This window comes from Eretmochelys imbricata, chromosome 12 (assembly GCF_965152235.1).
Source record: "Eretmochelys imbricata isolate rEreImb1 chromosome 12, rEreImb1.hap1, whole genome shotgun sequence".
NCBI lineage: Eukaryota > Metazoa > Chordata > Testudines > Cheloniidae > Eretmochelys > Eretmochelys imbricata.
The window spans coordinates 13,720,322-13,736,026 of NC_135583.1; the positions used below are offsets into that span (position 1 = coordinate 13,720,322).

At 37.2% G+C, this 15,705-nt stretch overlaps 1 protein-coding gene across 8 annotated transcripts in view; it reads right to left on the minus strand.

Moving 5' to 3' along the window:
* FTO (FTO alpha-ketoglutarate dependent dioxygenase) overlaps positions 1-15,705 on the minus strand; it is a 330,710-nt gene that overhangs the window by 211,582 nt on the left and 103,423 nt on the right. For 6 of the 8 annotated variants that reach the window (XM_077830849.1, XM_077830850.1, XM_077830855.1 and 3 more), the window contains exons 5-7: positions 15,457-15,536; positions 13,120-13,263; positions 5,513-5,632 (exon numbers count right to left, since the gene is read on the minus strand). In XM_077830849.1, the coding sequence (XP_077686975.1) occupies positions 5,513-5,632; positions 13,120-13,263; positions 15,457-15,536 (344 nt within the window). The remainder of the gene's footprint in view (positions 1-5,512; positions 5,633-13,119; positions 13,264-15,456; positions 15,537-15,705) is intronic. The other 2 variants (XM_077830856.1, XM_077830857.1) reach the window with 1 other exon arrangement.

Sequence of the window (15,705 nt, forward strand, 5' to 3'; positions counted from 1 at the left end):
ACAATTTATGCCATACAACACTACTAGTGTCTTCATTTTTTAAAAGAAACATCAGATATGTTAAAAATCTTGAAGATTTGTCATTCCTGTGTAAAATCAAAGTCGATTCACTTTTCATTTCACAAACAAAACCATACCAGCGATTTACATTTTACTTCACCAAATGTACATTAGAGTTAAAAAAAAGTCTTAGAATTTCCCCATTTCCTTATTTTTAATTCTTTCTTTTCCCACAGCTTTGGTGCAGTATTAAACATTTTTATAGGTAAAATAAATGTCAGTTTGTGAGGTTTGCATGATATCAGACCCTGAGAGACAAATTGTCTCTCCCCTGAATCTCAGAACAGCTACAGCAAGACTTCTTCACATCACATGAGATTTCAGCTTTTCAGACTTCTCTTTACCCAGAAAGCAAAGCTTGTACAGTCCCTTTCAAATGGTAACTCTCTCTTTGAATTCAGTGAGCACTTATCCTGATGTTGCACATGATAATGTGGTAATCTTGGATGACTTTTTTTTTTTTAAATACAAACATTTGAATAGCCTTCATATTTTTAAGGGGGGGAGTAAGGGCGGTAAAGACTGGTCAACCTTTCCTTTGGATTTAAGGGCTCATAAATTCATGAGGTAATATTATGGGGAAAAGTGATGTTTTATCAGAATGTCATTCAAATGAAAGGTTTAACATTTACATCACAAGAGTGAGACCTGAGTAAAACTATCCTCAGGGAAAGAAATGCCAGGAATAAACATTATGAAAAAAATGTGTGCTTACTATAATGTATAAAAATATTAAATAGAGCCTTGAGGTTTGAAGACATTGGGTTAAACTTTTTGAATTATTATTTTGTTGTGACAGTGGAGCAGTTACAGTTAGCAGAATTAAAAGCAGTTTTGAAAAAAATATTTTTTAAAAAACTTCATCTTTAAACAGGGAAACATAAAAAAAACACAAAGAGACCAAGACCTACTTCTGTAAAATTTTAGATACATACATGTAAAAATGTATGATAAGAGCTGTACATACAGCTCATACAGAGGTAAAGAAAAATGCACTGCTTATTAAAGTATTTCCTTTTAGAAGGAAACCTCAATAGTGCTTCTGTACAGACAAAATTAACAATAGCAAGACATTCAGAATTTAGATTTTTTTCTAAATTATATACTAAAATGATTTTTTATAATCATTCAGCTAAAATTATTATAATTTACAGAAATATATTCACTGTAGACTGGCAGGTACCTTTAGAAATGTTGTTTTGATTTAACTTATTTCGATAGAATCCAAATGTGCATGAAAACACTACACTTTTTATGTTAAATTGCTGTTGAATTTGTTAACCCACAATTGATTTCCTGTGTTATGGAATCTTAGAGATTACAGCTAACTTGAAGCAACAGGGATAATTCTTGACAGTTAATGCTACATTTCTATATATTTTCTCAAACCCAGTATTGTTGTTACATTAAAACTGCAGCTCAACAATGCCCCCTACTGTCAGTTTTTAAAAGAATGTGGTACATGCTGCAGGTATAAGGAGAAAGAACAGAACTGAAAAAGGCTGCTTCTGGGTCCCAAACACAGTAAGCACCAAATTTGCTTAAAGGCTCATCAAAACAACAGACATTCTCAATTAAAATTCTCTACTGTCTCCCTCAATAGCTGAAATTAATTGTGATTAATGTGTTAGAAATCATAAAACATTAAAGCAATTTTTAAAATTTAAATTAGAAGCAGCTTCTGTCTTGGCCTAAGCCTTCAGTTTGCTGATAAATATCATCCTGAGGCCTGTTGAAAGGAGATACACTGACGCCACCATGTTTCTAATTAGAGACACATGGTAATGTCACACCAATTGCAGAAAACCTAGCCCTTGAGAATTTCTGTGTGTGCTGTTTTTCCATGTTCCCAACACACAATGGTTGTAAAATAACAATCAAACAATCTTGTGTCTGCCTCACTAAGTCTTTGTGTTACAAGAAAATAGATTGTTATTTCAAGGAAAAATAAACTGAAAAGCTTTTTTACAAATGATAAGTCATTTGAGATCCAAAAACACCAGCAGAATGGGAGTGCATGTGGATTTAAAAGAAGAGACACAAATTCATTAAAAAAAGATAAAAGTTACAAATCACTTCTTTCTTCACTGGTAAAATTCAGGGCTCTCTGATTTCTTTTTGCAGCTGGTAGGAGCACAAACATCTACATTCTAGTTTTCTGTAATGTTTTGAGTGTTTGTGACACCAGTTGCTACAGAAAAAGCTCACCATGTAGAATTTGAGCTCCAGTATCATAGAATCATAGAATATCAGGGTTGGAAGGGACCTCAGGAAGTCATTTAGTCCAACCACCTGCTCAAAGCAGGACCAATCCCCAATTTTTGGCCCAGATCCCTAAATGGCCCCCTCAAGGATTGAACTCACAACCCTCAGTTTAGCAGGCCAATGCTCAAACCACTGAGCTATCCCTCCCCCAAAACATTTTTCTGTTCATGGTATAGTGTGAACTGTTATCTGCTATTGTTGGTGAAGGAAGAAACTTTCCTTAAATTGTAAGGTTTCAGAGTAGCAGCCGTGTTAGTCTGTATTCGCAAAAAGAAAAGGAGTACTAGTGGCACCTTAGAGACTAACCAATTTATTATGCTCAGATAAATTGGTTAGTCTCTAAGGTGCCACTAGTACTCCTTTTCATAAATTGAAAGTTACACATGGGGCCTGATCTGTGTACCTGTAACTACCACTGATGACAGGTTTCAGAGTAGCAGCCATGTTAGTCTGTGTCCATAAAAAGAAAAAGAGTACTTGTTGCACCGTAGGGACTAACAAATTTATTAGAGCATAAGCTTTCATGGGCTACAGCCCACTTCATCGGATGCATAGAATGGAACATATAGTAATATACACATACAGATAAGTTGGAAGTTACCATACAAACTGTGAGAGGCTAATTAGTTAAGATGAGCTATTATCAGCAGGAGAAAAAAACTTTTGTAGTGATAATCAAGATGGCCCATTTGGGTTTGAATAGAGACTGGGAGTGGCTGGGTCATTATACATATTGAATCTATTTCCTCCAGTGGACCCATGGAAAAGAAGCCTTTGAGGAATTCCACCGTGATTTCAACAATTTCCATCCCACCACCAACCTCAGCCTAGACCAATCCACACAAGCGGTCCATTTCCTGCACACTACTGTGCTAATAAGCGATGGTCACATAAACACCACCCTATACTGGAAACCTACTGACTTCTATACTTACCTACATGCCTCCAGCTTCCATCCAGGACACACCACACAATCCATTGTCTACAGCCAAGCTCTAAGATACAACTGCATTTGCTCCGATCCCTCAGACAGAGACAAACACCTACAAGATCTCTATCAAGCATTCTTACAACTACAATACCCACCTGCTGAAGTGAAAAAACAGATTGACAGAGCCAGAAGAGTACCCAGAAGTCACCTACTACAGGACAGGCCCAACAAAGAAAATAACAGAACGGCACTAGCTGTCACCTTCAGCCCCCAACTAAAACCTCTCCAGCGCATCATCAAAGAATTACAACCTATCCTGAAAAATGATTCCTCATTCTCACAGATCTTTGGAGGCAGACCAGTCCTCACTTACTGACAGCCGCCCAACCTGAAACAACAAGCAACCACACACCACACAACAAAAACCCTAACCCTGGAACCTATCCTTACAACAAAGCCCGATGCCAACTCTGTCCACGTATTTATTCAAGTGACACCATCATAGGACCTAATCACATTAGTCACGCCATCAGGGGCTCGTTCACCTGCACATCTACCAATGTGATATATGCCATCATGTGCCAGCAATGCCCCTCTGCCATGTACATTGGCCAAACCGGACAGACTCTAAGCAAAAGAATAAATGGACACAAATCTGACATCAGGAATCATAACATTCAAAAACGGGTAAGAGAACACTTCAACCTCTCTGGGCACTCAGTAAAAGATTTAAGGGTGGCAATTTTGCAACAGAAAAGCTTCAAAAACAGACTCCAAGAAGAAACTGCTGAGCTTGAATTAATATGCAAACTAGATACCATTAACTTGGGTTTGAATAGAGACTAGAAGTGGCTGGGTCATTACACATATTCAATCTATTTCCCTAATTTAAGTATCCTCACACCTTCTTGTCAACTGTCTAAATGGGCCATCTTGATTATCACTACAAAAGTTTTTTTGTCTTGCTGATAACAGCTCATCTTAACTAATTAGCCTCTCACAGTTTGTGTGGTAACTTCCAACTTATCTGCATGTGTATATTACTATATGTTCCATTCTATGCATCCAATGAAGTGGGCTGTAGCCCACGAAAGCTTATGCTCTAATAAATTTGTTAGTCTCAAAGATGCCACAAGTACTCCTGTTCTTTTACCATTGATGAGTTGTCAGTACTCAAACTCTCAGGATCAGGTCCAAATTCAATGCCACAGAAACCTTACAACTATTCAAAGCAGATATTCAGGCTCCTTGTCTACAGTGGGGATTTGTCCGAGGTCAGGTCTACACTACAAAGTTTTGCCAACATAGGTATGTCAGTCAACTGTGTGATACCTGATCGACATAGCTGTGCTGGCAAAAGTCTCTAGTGTAAACACAGTTATACCAGTAAAACTGCATTTTTGCTGGTGTAGCTTATTTCACTCAAGGCACTGGAAGAACTATACCAGCAAAAGGACACTTTCGCTGGTATAAGCTGTGTCCACACTTGGTGCTCTCTACCATTATAATATATCTTACTGGCAAATCGTTCCACGCGTAGACCTGGCCCTAGTTACAGCCATCTACAGCCAGTCACCAGTGCAAAAACTTCTTGTAGACAGGCAATACTTGAAACTACCGTAAGCTGTGCTGGTACAAACAGAGTCTTCTACCAGTTTTGCAGTAAGACATCATGGATTGCACAGGTGTAGCTAGATCAATGGCTGGCCATCAATGCTGCAACTGGGGCAAATCCCCAGTGTAGACAAGGACAGGGATATAATTTCAAAGGACATAGTGATCTTAGCCACTCACTAGCGTTGCTCAAGATACTATTTAGCCTTGCGTTCACTAGCATTCTTCTCTATTCTTGGTCTAGCACAAGCACTGGTGAAACTGCACAGAGATGTTTTCATCAGCAGATCAGTAGAGCTAGCTACCTTGGTGCTATATGAAAGGTGGGGATAGAGCTGAAAATTTCCATTGAAGACAAATCATTATTAAGTAATAACCCAATACTTTGACATCTTACCGTACAGTAGTCAAAATGGACACTAAGCAACATCTCCTGTTTTTTGGTTTTGTTCATTTTGTTTTGCTATTTTATTTCTTCTCCTGCTTTGCTGTGGGATTGGAAGGCAGCACTGGCATTACAGAGAGCATACAAATACTGAAAATTTAAAGCCTGATTCTACAACACAGTTACAATGGGTTCTGCATGCAATGTATCTGCAGAATTAGGTTCTTAAGAGCTTTAGGCTATTTGCTAGTACTTACCATAAACTCCATCTTTTTCCAAAATTCTTCCAATTTAGCCATTGGTTCAAACCACCAATCAGTGCACTTCCTATAGCGTTTGCCCTGAAACCAAAACTGCCTAAGCCACTCAAATTCGACCTGCAAAGAGATGAATGACATGTAAAGGAGGCATAAATAGTCTGTGCTCATTACTTGGAAAAACATATGAATCTATTCACATCTGTGCTGATGCTTATAAGATGGGGTCATTGACAGTTTCTCCAACAACAAGTAGTTTCCAAAGGCAACTTTACACACAGAAATTTAAGCTATTTTTAAATTTCTTTTTCATGTCATTTTATGGTCTGTGCCAAAGCCCACCGTAGTCAATGCAAAACCTCCCACTGATTTCAACTGCCTTTAGATTAGCCCCACGGTGCTTATAAAAGGTGCCCGATTGACAGCTCTGGAATCCCAAATCCTCTCTCCACCTATAGAACAGTACTGTAAAGATGATAATAGTGCAAGTTTCCTCACACCACACACACAAACATGCCTCAATCCCTGGGCTCACTAGACTACCACTGTGGGAGAGAAAATAGTTCAGTCCCCATAAATATTGGCTAATCTGATAAAGTTTTCAAGAAGTGCATGAATTAGTGTCAGTTGTGGAGGTGGTTTTTATGATGGAGACACCAGTACCGATACTGCAAGATAATTTCAAATAGGTCACCAAACTAATACCAGATGATAAATTTTGGCCAAAGAAGATCTGAATGGGAGACCTAGAGATGAAATGATCTATTTCCCAATACCAATTCCTCTGACCCATCAGATCTAACATTCACTGCTTGGGGGCTCCAAAACAATTCTTTATGCTCCTCTATCAATTCTTCATTCACATAAAACAAACATTTCTTACTCTAGCTATGCAGAGTGATGCACACTGCAAAAGCAAAAAAGGGTGCTCTCTGCTTAATTCCAGGCCACCTGAAGTCACAGATTCTGGGAGTTTTTGAGAGTGATGCAGCAGCAGACATTATGCTAGTGACTCCAACTACCACAGCACTGCGCTTAAGCGTGCAGACAGCCTTCCCAGGCTCATATAAGAGAATATTTTCCTAGATTACAAGGTATGCTTGGCAACAATCTTTTCATTTTTTAGGATTATTTTATATTCTTCAGCATATAAACTACTTTTGAAGTCATACAGCACACCTCCATTTACAATAATAGAAGATATTTTCATGACTCCTTTGCTGCAGCACAGAACTAGCCTTGTAGAGTACTGTGGGAGATGGGATGTCACCCACAGAGTTTACGCCGAGGCACCTCATGGAGCCAATGATCTGACACACATCAAGAAGCTAAAATGACAAGAAAGCTATGTTTAAAAAATAGTTATTATGTGCTGCACACCCCTTTAAGCCCAGGAGCACTAGGCAGGTAACACACAATAGATAACCTGTGTGGGTTGTTTTTAATACCATACTTGCACATCATCCAGTACTGTAGTTATAAAACATCATTAAGACTGTATAACACACTGATTATTGTTCAAGCATAGTCATTCCATTCATCTTAATACCCACCCCCCAGTCTCTGTTGTTCTTTTTGTTGATTTTTTTTATTAGTGATTTACAGTTCTGGTCTTTTAGATTTTTGTATTTATCTTTGTTATCGTAGTTATGTTTCACACAGAGACTCAAAGCTGCTTTAATCTTCACCTTTACCACAAAGAATTCTTTTGTTTACCCCTTCTGAACTCTGATGAGGCAAACAAAGACAACCTGTGAAGGTGAAACAATAATGAAAATGGCTTAAAGCCCTCACCTGAGAACACCTTTTAACCAACAGAACAGCTACAAAAGACTGAAAAAAGAAAAGGAGTACTTGTGGCACCTTAGAGACTAACCAATTTATTTGAGCATAAGCTTTCGTGAGCTTCAGCTCACTTCATCAGATGCATAACAGTATGCATCCGATGAAGTGAGCTATAGCTCACGAAAGCTTATGCTCAAATAAATTGGTTAGTCTCTAAGGTGCCACAAGTATTCCTGTTCTTTTTGCGAATACAGACTAACACGGCTGTTACTCTGAAACCTGTCATTATGCAAGGCACTGCATTTAGCCGTATGGAGCGGAAATCTATCAACTGCATGAAAAAACTTGTACAGATACAGACAGACATCATTTTCCTTTCCAAATGCAAACAGAGGCAGTTTCCACAGTATGCATCCGATGAAGTGAGCTGTAGCTCACGAAAGCTTATGCTCAAATAAATTGGTTAGTCTCTAAGGTGCCACAAGTACTCCTTTTCTTTTTGCGAATACAGACTAACACGGCTGTTACTCTAAAAGACTGAAAGTTGTTTTAGTCGACACTAACTAAACGTTTGTTTGATAAGTGTAACTGATTTCAATAAAAGCAGTTTAAACAAAAAAGCTGCACATACAATATTAAAACAACCCCATTGGTAAAACATATCAATAGGATTAGAAGACATTAGTTGAGGTAAATCTTAAATGTTTTGAAAGGAAGCTATGACTGTCTTCAGCTTTTCTTAGTATTCAGGTTTAACAACGTACGTCCTTCCTAATAAAGTTCAAGTAAAGTTTATTGCTTTTAAAGCATTATCCAGGTCTGAAGTGTCAAGATACATTTTGCCAGGCTTCTCCGGGACTGATTTTCAGGTGTGTTGAGCACTAGCATCTTCCACTGACTTTAGCTGGAGTTCTGGGTGCTCAGCACTGCTGAAAATAAGGCCCAATGGTAATTTTTTTGCTGGCCTTCTCCACTAAAAAGGTAATACCCTATGTGGTTGCCAGACTTTAATGTTTCAGGAAATAAACCATACTAGGTCATTAATCAATAAAGAACTCTGCTTTAAAAATAAAAAAAAAAAATCAATGTGACAACATGACCCATTGTGACAGGAATGTGAATTCAGTCAATCTGATTTTTGACTAATTACATCGATTTGTCCCCTTGATCTATGTAAATTAAATCTAATTTAAATCTTTGGCACCGTGGTCACATTTTAAATACATCCTGGGCTTAACTGACAGACAGTAATGGAAACTGTGGCAGCACCATTTACTAGCACAGCATGGGTGCTGCACTACAGCCACACTGCTTAGTGACTTGTGGCCTAGAAGAGCTGTATTATTCTCTAGGTTTTAGAGGTAAAGTTTAGTGGTAAGATAGTTAATTTTGTGCAGGATTAGTTGGTCCCTCTAGAGGGGAGCATGCCAACCATGCCAAATTATGACATATGTGCTTGTTTAATGATATGGACTACTGTTCACCAAAGATTTCAAACTGAGGTCCAAATTCATTTTACCTCATGTCTCAACTTAGCTTCAACACTGAGTTAAATAAGGATGAAAGGTCAATTAATGTTTTATCCACTAGGTTAGTCTTCAAGCTGATCTTCCTGAACTAGTGCAGACAGGCAGTTATTTGGTGTCTAGAACAAGAACTGAAAGTCAAGTGACTCCTGACTCTGCAAAGGAACCTCTCTGTGGCCATGATGTCACCATCTGTTTACTCATCTGTAAAAGAGGGATACTGCTACTTATTTTTGTAACAAGCTTTTTGGGATCCTCTGAAAGGTAAGTACACTTTTTTTAAAAAATTAATGCATGGTAGCTATCTTCATATCAGTTTAGACATACTCTGAGATGAGCATGTGTTAAATACTTTCCCCAAAGTTCTTAGAAGTTATATTCAGAGTTATACTCTCCCCTTCTTTCCTTCATTAAAACAAAGCAACTCTTTAACCACACCTTTTCTTAGATCAGTTGTGGTTAATGAGGCATTCACACCTACTTCCCACAATTTCTATGAATAGCAGGATGCGAAGAAGAAAAAAAAAATCAAACATTGGAAGGTTTTAAAAAAGGTAAGGGGGACAAACTCCGTACAAAAACAAAAGGTCTGTAATATAAATCATTAGGTTCAATATTTAAGGCCCTAGAATAAAATGAAATAACGAAAGCTTATGCTCAAATAAATTGGTTAGTCTCTAAGATGCCACGAGTAATCCTTTTCTTTTTGAGAGATAAATGCAGCAATTCCAACAGATGGAAATCATAGTACAACCACCAAAACAGCTAGACACACAAAGTAGCTGAGGTCAGTGAATATTCACATACCAGGTTTGAATATCAGGTTAACAGCTGTGGCTCATCTTTAGCTACAGTTTCTCTGATGCAATTTTATACTGGAGACTTCCTTATACCAAAACTAAACTGAATGGCAAGAACCCTGAACATATGAACACTTAAAACAAACTGTTGGCCTGACTTTGATCTCACTCGGTTTTCACTGCTGATTTACACCAGTGTAAGTAAGACTGGAATCAGGATTGTTAGGTCTAATATCAACTCATCCTCAGTTTGTCCGCTAAACAATGATTAAAGGGTGATTTTTAGATTTATAGTCAATACTGGGCAGTAAAAGGCCAACAGCACCATTTGACATTTTGAAAGCTTATGCTCCTCAGTCAATTATTTAAAGGTATTGGTTATTAATGCCACCTATGTAGGTGATCTATATTTCCTCTCTTTTGTACCAGCCAGCCACCAACTGTGCTGTCATTTCACGCTGATGTGGTAAAACACACATTAACCTTACTGTTTGTTGTGTACATCACCACTCTTCTAAGCAGTGACCTAAGAGTTTAAAAACACAATTTAGCTAGACTAGGTTTTTCTACATCACACTATCTTCAGAGTAAACTCAATCTACTTTTGCCATAAGGAAGGATTTGATGTACGTAAGAAAGTGACTGTTGCCAGACTAGAGGTACACCAGACCATACGTTCAAACCTTCAAGTCACTTCTAGCCTTTCAGCAAACCATTCATGATGCCTCCGATGCCTATTTTGGAGATGCCATCAAGGCAAAGCAACAGTTTCAGAAAAAGTCACAGCATCTAGCAATCACTATCTGGGATAACGTTTCTGAAGAACTGCATTTGTGGCAATACTTAAAAGTAAAACATGCCAGCCAGCTATTGTGAGTTGGAAGAAGTTCAAGTACCTCGTTTTCAAGGCCATCTCTGCAGTGTATACAAAAGTTACAACTTTTCTGGCGAGGCGTAGATTTAAAAGAGGAAGGAAGTTGCACATCAGAACAGAGACACAGTGGCAGAGTTGTTTGGGATCCTCATGCACGTTCACCCATATGGTGTTTTGCTTTAGCCAGCACTATAAGTTTCTCAACATTTTTTTTTTACACTGAGGAGAGGAAAATTGCAGGGGAGAGGGTGTTAAGAGTTGTAGCCAAATCCTGATCCCACCGAAGTCAACGGCAGATCTAGCATATTCTTCACTAGACCCAGGATTTGGCTCTTTGTGTGGAAATTATTGGGCACTTTTTCTATAAATAATTTACAGAGTTTGAACTTACTAGTTGTATTAGACCATGAAACTACACAGAACTTTATCATATAACTTGTATTAAAAAGGCATGTGGCTTCCCCGCCCCCCAAAAGAAAAGAATGAAAGACCTGTATTAGCCTCACAGACATTTATGGTTCCAGTTAATAGTGATACACAGCAAAGGAACATATATCTACCACAATGTAAACCACAGAAAACTTGCCTACTTGTGTGGTAAAAAAAGAACAATATCTGACATAGCACTTTGACATATGGAATTAATCCCTCAAACGAAGAGATGACCTTGAAAAATCAAAAGAGAGTGGATGAGTGATGTCTCTTTTCATATGGAATATAGATCCAATGTCTCTATTCAGTCAGAGTGTACAATATATATAGCCTGACCAGTGATTTCTGGGATAGTATATCCCATATGTATAACAGGAAACACCAATGTATGTCACATGGCAAAATTATTCAGGTCACTGCAAACACTTGGGGTCTACTCCTCCTATGGTGTAAATCACATAGCTCTTTTGAAGTCAATGGGGCTATGCTGATTTACACCAGCTGTGAATGTGGCCCTAGTTGTACAAACTGATATATGCCTACAGTCTTATGAACTAAGCCTGATTAATATTTCGTAAAGTATTGCAAATACTAGGCTGGTTTAATTTATACCGGCAGCCATTTCAACCAAAATCAGGGGAGCAGATCTTTCCCCACCCTACTCTCCTCAGCTGCATCAAGAGTAAACACAGTACAGCCAAAACACTGACCCTCAAAGTTTTATGAAAGTTGTAAAAGTTTGCCTTGTTCCTGAATAAATATATTGTACCAAATGAATTAAAAAAATATTTAGAGCTATAAATGCATCCCTATACTCTATGTGAAAATTATACTCTATACATGTCCCAGTAGGTCAAATACTGCTCAAACTTATAATAGCGGGAATCCAAAATAACTCTTTGGAATTTATGAATATAACTGTGCTGAGGAAAGCACCACTGAAATCAGAGAACAAATTGGTCAAAAAAAATTAGTACTATAGTATACTAATTAGTCAGTGTTACTCATTTTCCATGTAGTGCTCACCATTTATGCTTTGTTAACCAATAAAGGTCAACCCAAGTTGTATCTAGAGATATAGCTATCAGGATAACAAAAAACAAGTCAAATCTGTTGTTTTTAAATACCCTAGAAAGTGTTGTTGACTCTACTTTTTCTGTGGCCCTCTCTTTTTTTTAAAATATAAGTTAAAATTTAAAGAAAATTCAATTAAGCCTCTCTGGAAACACCACTTCCACCATCATAAAATGCATCCGATGAAGTGAGCTGTAGCTCAAGAAAGCTTATGCTCAAATAAATTGGTTAGTCTCTAAGGTGCCACTAGTACTCCTTTTCTTTTTGCGAATACAGACTAACACGGCTGTTACTCTGAAACCATAAAAAGAATGTAAGCAAATTTACCAAACCCTCTGCAAGATCTTAATGATTATGTCGCGCTGCAACTCTTTCCTCTGACACTGAGAATTAGCAAAGCAGCATTATCCAGTATACCACGTAATTTTATATCTCAGATAAAGTTACCAGTTTCCCAAATCTTTCTAAACACTACACTAATACTTTCTGTCTAACTTGACGGACACCTTGGTCTGTTAAATATATTTGCTTGCTAAGGACCATTTCTATACTGAAAACAGAGGTGCATTCAGTGGGATTCCTTGAGGGCATACTGGATCACTCAGTACAGGATCAGGGCCTTGATCTTATTTTCAGGAACTTGATTTCTACAGTATTTTCCTAATTACAGGCATTAAAGCAGACTCTGAGTCGTCGTCCTGTCATACATCTGTTTTGAACATGATTAATGCTAAAACAGTAGCCAGAGGAACAACTCAAGAGGTTTGTAAGGGTTTCACTTGCCCCTTTCCTTTAATTTCTCTGTCCTCTTACTTTTTGCCAGAGTAGAACAGCAGGGGAGAAATTAATCAAATTTGTCATAATGTAACCAATGTTCTTGCTATAGCTGCTCCTTCAATTAGAAAAATGGAGTCCTCCCCTTTGTGACTTTGCATTAATCCCATCCAACTCACACAAATGCAAGAGTCAATGCCACCCAAATTTGAGATACCTACATAAGGCCAGGTCTTGTGAATTTTTGAACACCCTTTGACTGCACCACTCTCAAAGAACACCCATTGACTGCACCACTCTCAAAGAATCAGAATTAATTTACTGTGAAAACCTTCCCCTCACCTCGTTATGGATTCCTTCCACTTCCTTTACAACTTGGACTTCCAGTGATTTCAAAGACAAAGCCGCTGAATCAGAATCAACCTGTAAATTCTGAAGTGCAACCTCACACTGTCCAAAAATATATTCCAGTGTTCCTGTTGAGCACTGTAAGAGCACAATAAAAAAATTAATCAGTTTACAGATCCTTTGGAAGTAATACTGTTTAAGGCAAATAGAAAATAAGATTCAGTGCCAGCCACTGAAATAATCAAAATGTTGTAAAATGAGAGAAAAAGGAGCTGCATTTCTGTGTTTTAATTTTATTATGTTTTAAAGCAAAATAAGAAAGCTTATAACATTTAATACATGCCAGATTGTTTGTATTGCTATTTAAAATTATTTGCATTGATACAAAAAAGTTTACATTTAAAAAACTAACTCATTAAAGATATAATAGACTATTAAAAAATACCCTACAGATTTGAGGGGGGAAACCCGGAAACACTGTGAAACACATTTGAAATCTTAGAGTTTCAAAAGCATGGCTGAAAATTCTATTTTCTTTCTTTTTTCCTCCCTGCAGTTAGTATTCTAGAGCATTTAACAGTTGGTCATATTTTGCCCTGCATCGGACTCACAATGACATGGAAGGGGAGTTTCTCATGCAGCATAAAAGTAGAATATACTCCTAAGTGTAAAGCATATAATACAGTTGCAAAGATTGATTGTTCTACCTTTACTTTGTTTTTGGGAATATAACTTCCTTCAGTGCTGAAAGAAACATAAATATCTTTCTGACACAAAATAAAAATATAGGTCTACCATATAATTATTTTCAGTTAAATATTTATAACATTAGCTAACTTCCCAGGAAAAACCTTGAGTAAGGACTCCCAGTATCATAATTCTTTGTATTAGAATTTCCATACTATACAATGTGAGGTCACAAAGGTTTATAAAAACAAAACATAAGCTTTTAAAGTGGAAGCTTTTCAAACTGTGGACACAAGTGTGTATTTTAATATCAGAATAACAGAGTGTTGGGAGCACAAGGTTAGAAAGTTCATCTTTTCTGCTGAAGAAAAATAAAGAACCATATGCTTCATGCATACAGTACAATGCACATTATATTAGGCTTATTCCAAAGCTCAGCTGTAGTCACCAGAATCTGTGTTTGTTTTGAAAAATATGTTCCTATATGACAGAAGTTAGACAGACGTGTCCTTAACCACCAATCCTTAATCTAATTTGGAAAAATACTATGATATAATTTTAACGTTACGATGCTTTCTTTTCTGATCTATTTATTTTTTTTCTTGTTGCCCTCATTGTTTTCTCTACACAACAGTCAAAGGGAAAAGCTAATAATAGTGAATAATAATTTTAAATAAAAGCTAATAATAGTAAATAATAATAATTTTGAAAACAAAATTAAATGCATTACCGTTGAAACACCACACGCACACACACACACACACACACACAGATACTTCAACAGTAATGCATTTTGGCTTGATAAGACCAATAGTAAAATGTGATTAGTTACTTTTGAAAGAATTATTTTAAAGTGTAATCTGGGATGATTTTTTTAAAAAAACTATTATTTGCTTTTTTCCTTTTGGATGCTGTATAGAGAAAAATAATTATGAAAACAAGCAAAAAAATAATCACAGTATGAGCAACAAATTTTATTTTCTTTATAGTTCATGCAATTATGATCAGTAGTCAAGAGTATTGAAAGAAGAAACAAATCCAATAAACAGCACACATCAGCCATCTTGGAAGCACAGGGCTGAATCCTTAGAGCAATGCTCAGACTACCTGAGAGATGCAAGAGCTTTGTGCACTTTTCTGCTTCCACCTGCAGTTCTAGAGGAAGCCGGGGAATCCAGCCTCATGGCTGTTCCACATTGCCCTGACTTGTAGTGGCAGCCTAGGGCTGTTGGGATTTCTGGTGTGCCGTATGTTTAGACCTCATATCCCTTCCCATCAACAGTATGCCTCTTATAGTGGAGTATGGCAAAAAAACTCTATGAAAACATTTTTTATAAAAATGTAATTACATGTTTTTGCATTTCTTTAATAAGCTGTGGTAATGCAGTGTAATACAGAAACTCTATGTGAGGTTAGGCATAAGTGGCTCATAGACAAAGAAATTGCCCTTCTCCCATAAAAATCAATAGGAGTTCTTCCATCAGTAAGCGAAAAGCATAGAACATACACCTCCCACAAAAAGTTGGAGTCATCAGTAAAACCACTAATCATAGTTTAAAACAAGACCACGTGATCCTAAATTCATTTTGTCAGCCACTACTAACAGTGCGAATGACCAAAAAACAAATCCCCTTTCTTACTCACCTCTGCCACTCTGTGGGTAGAGCTGAAACGAGGCTCAAAACCAGCCAGAACACAATGCTGATGTGTCATATTGAGATCATCTGAGGACAGATTATAATCACTTTTAGTATATGGAGAAAAATATACTAAATACAAAATTTATTCCTACCAAATATGAACAACAGTCACTATAAGGCAAGTGTTTTGAACACAATACAAGGACTTTCCTCTTTTATATCATTTAGCTCTTATAAAGTTTTTCATAAAGTT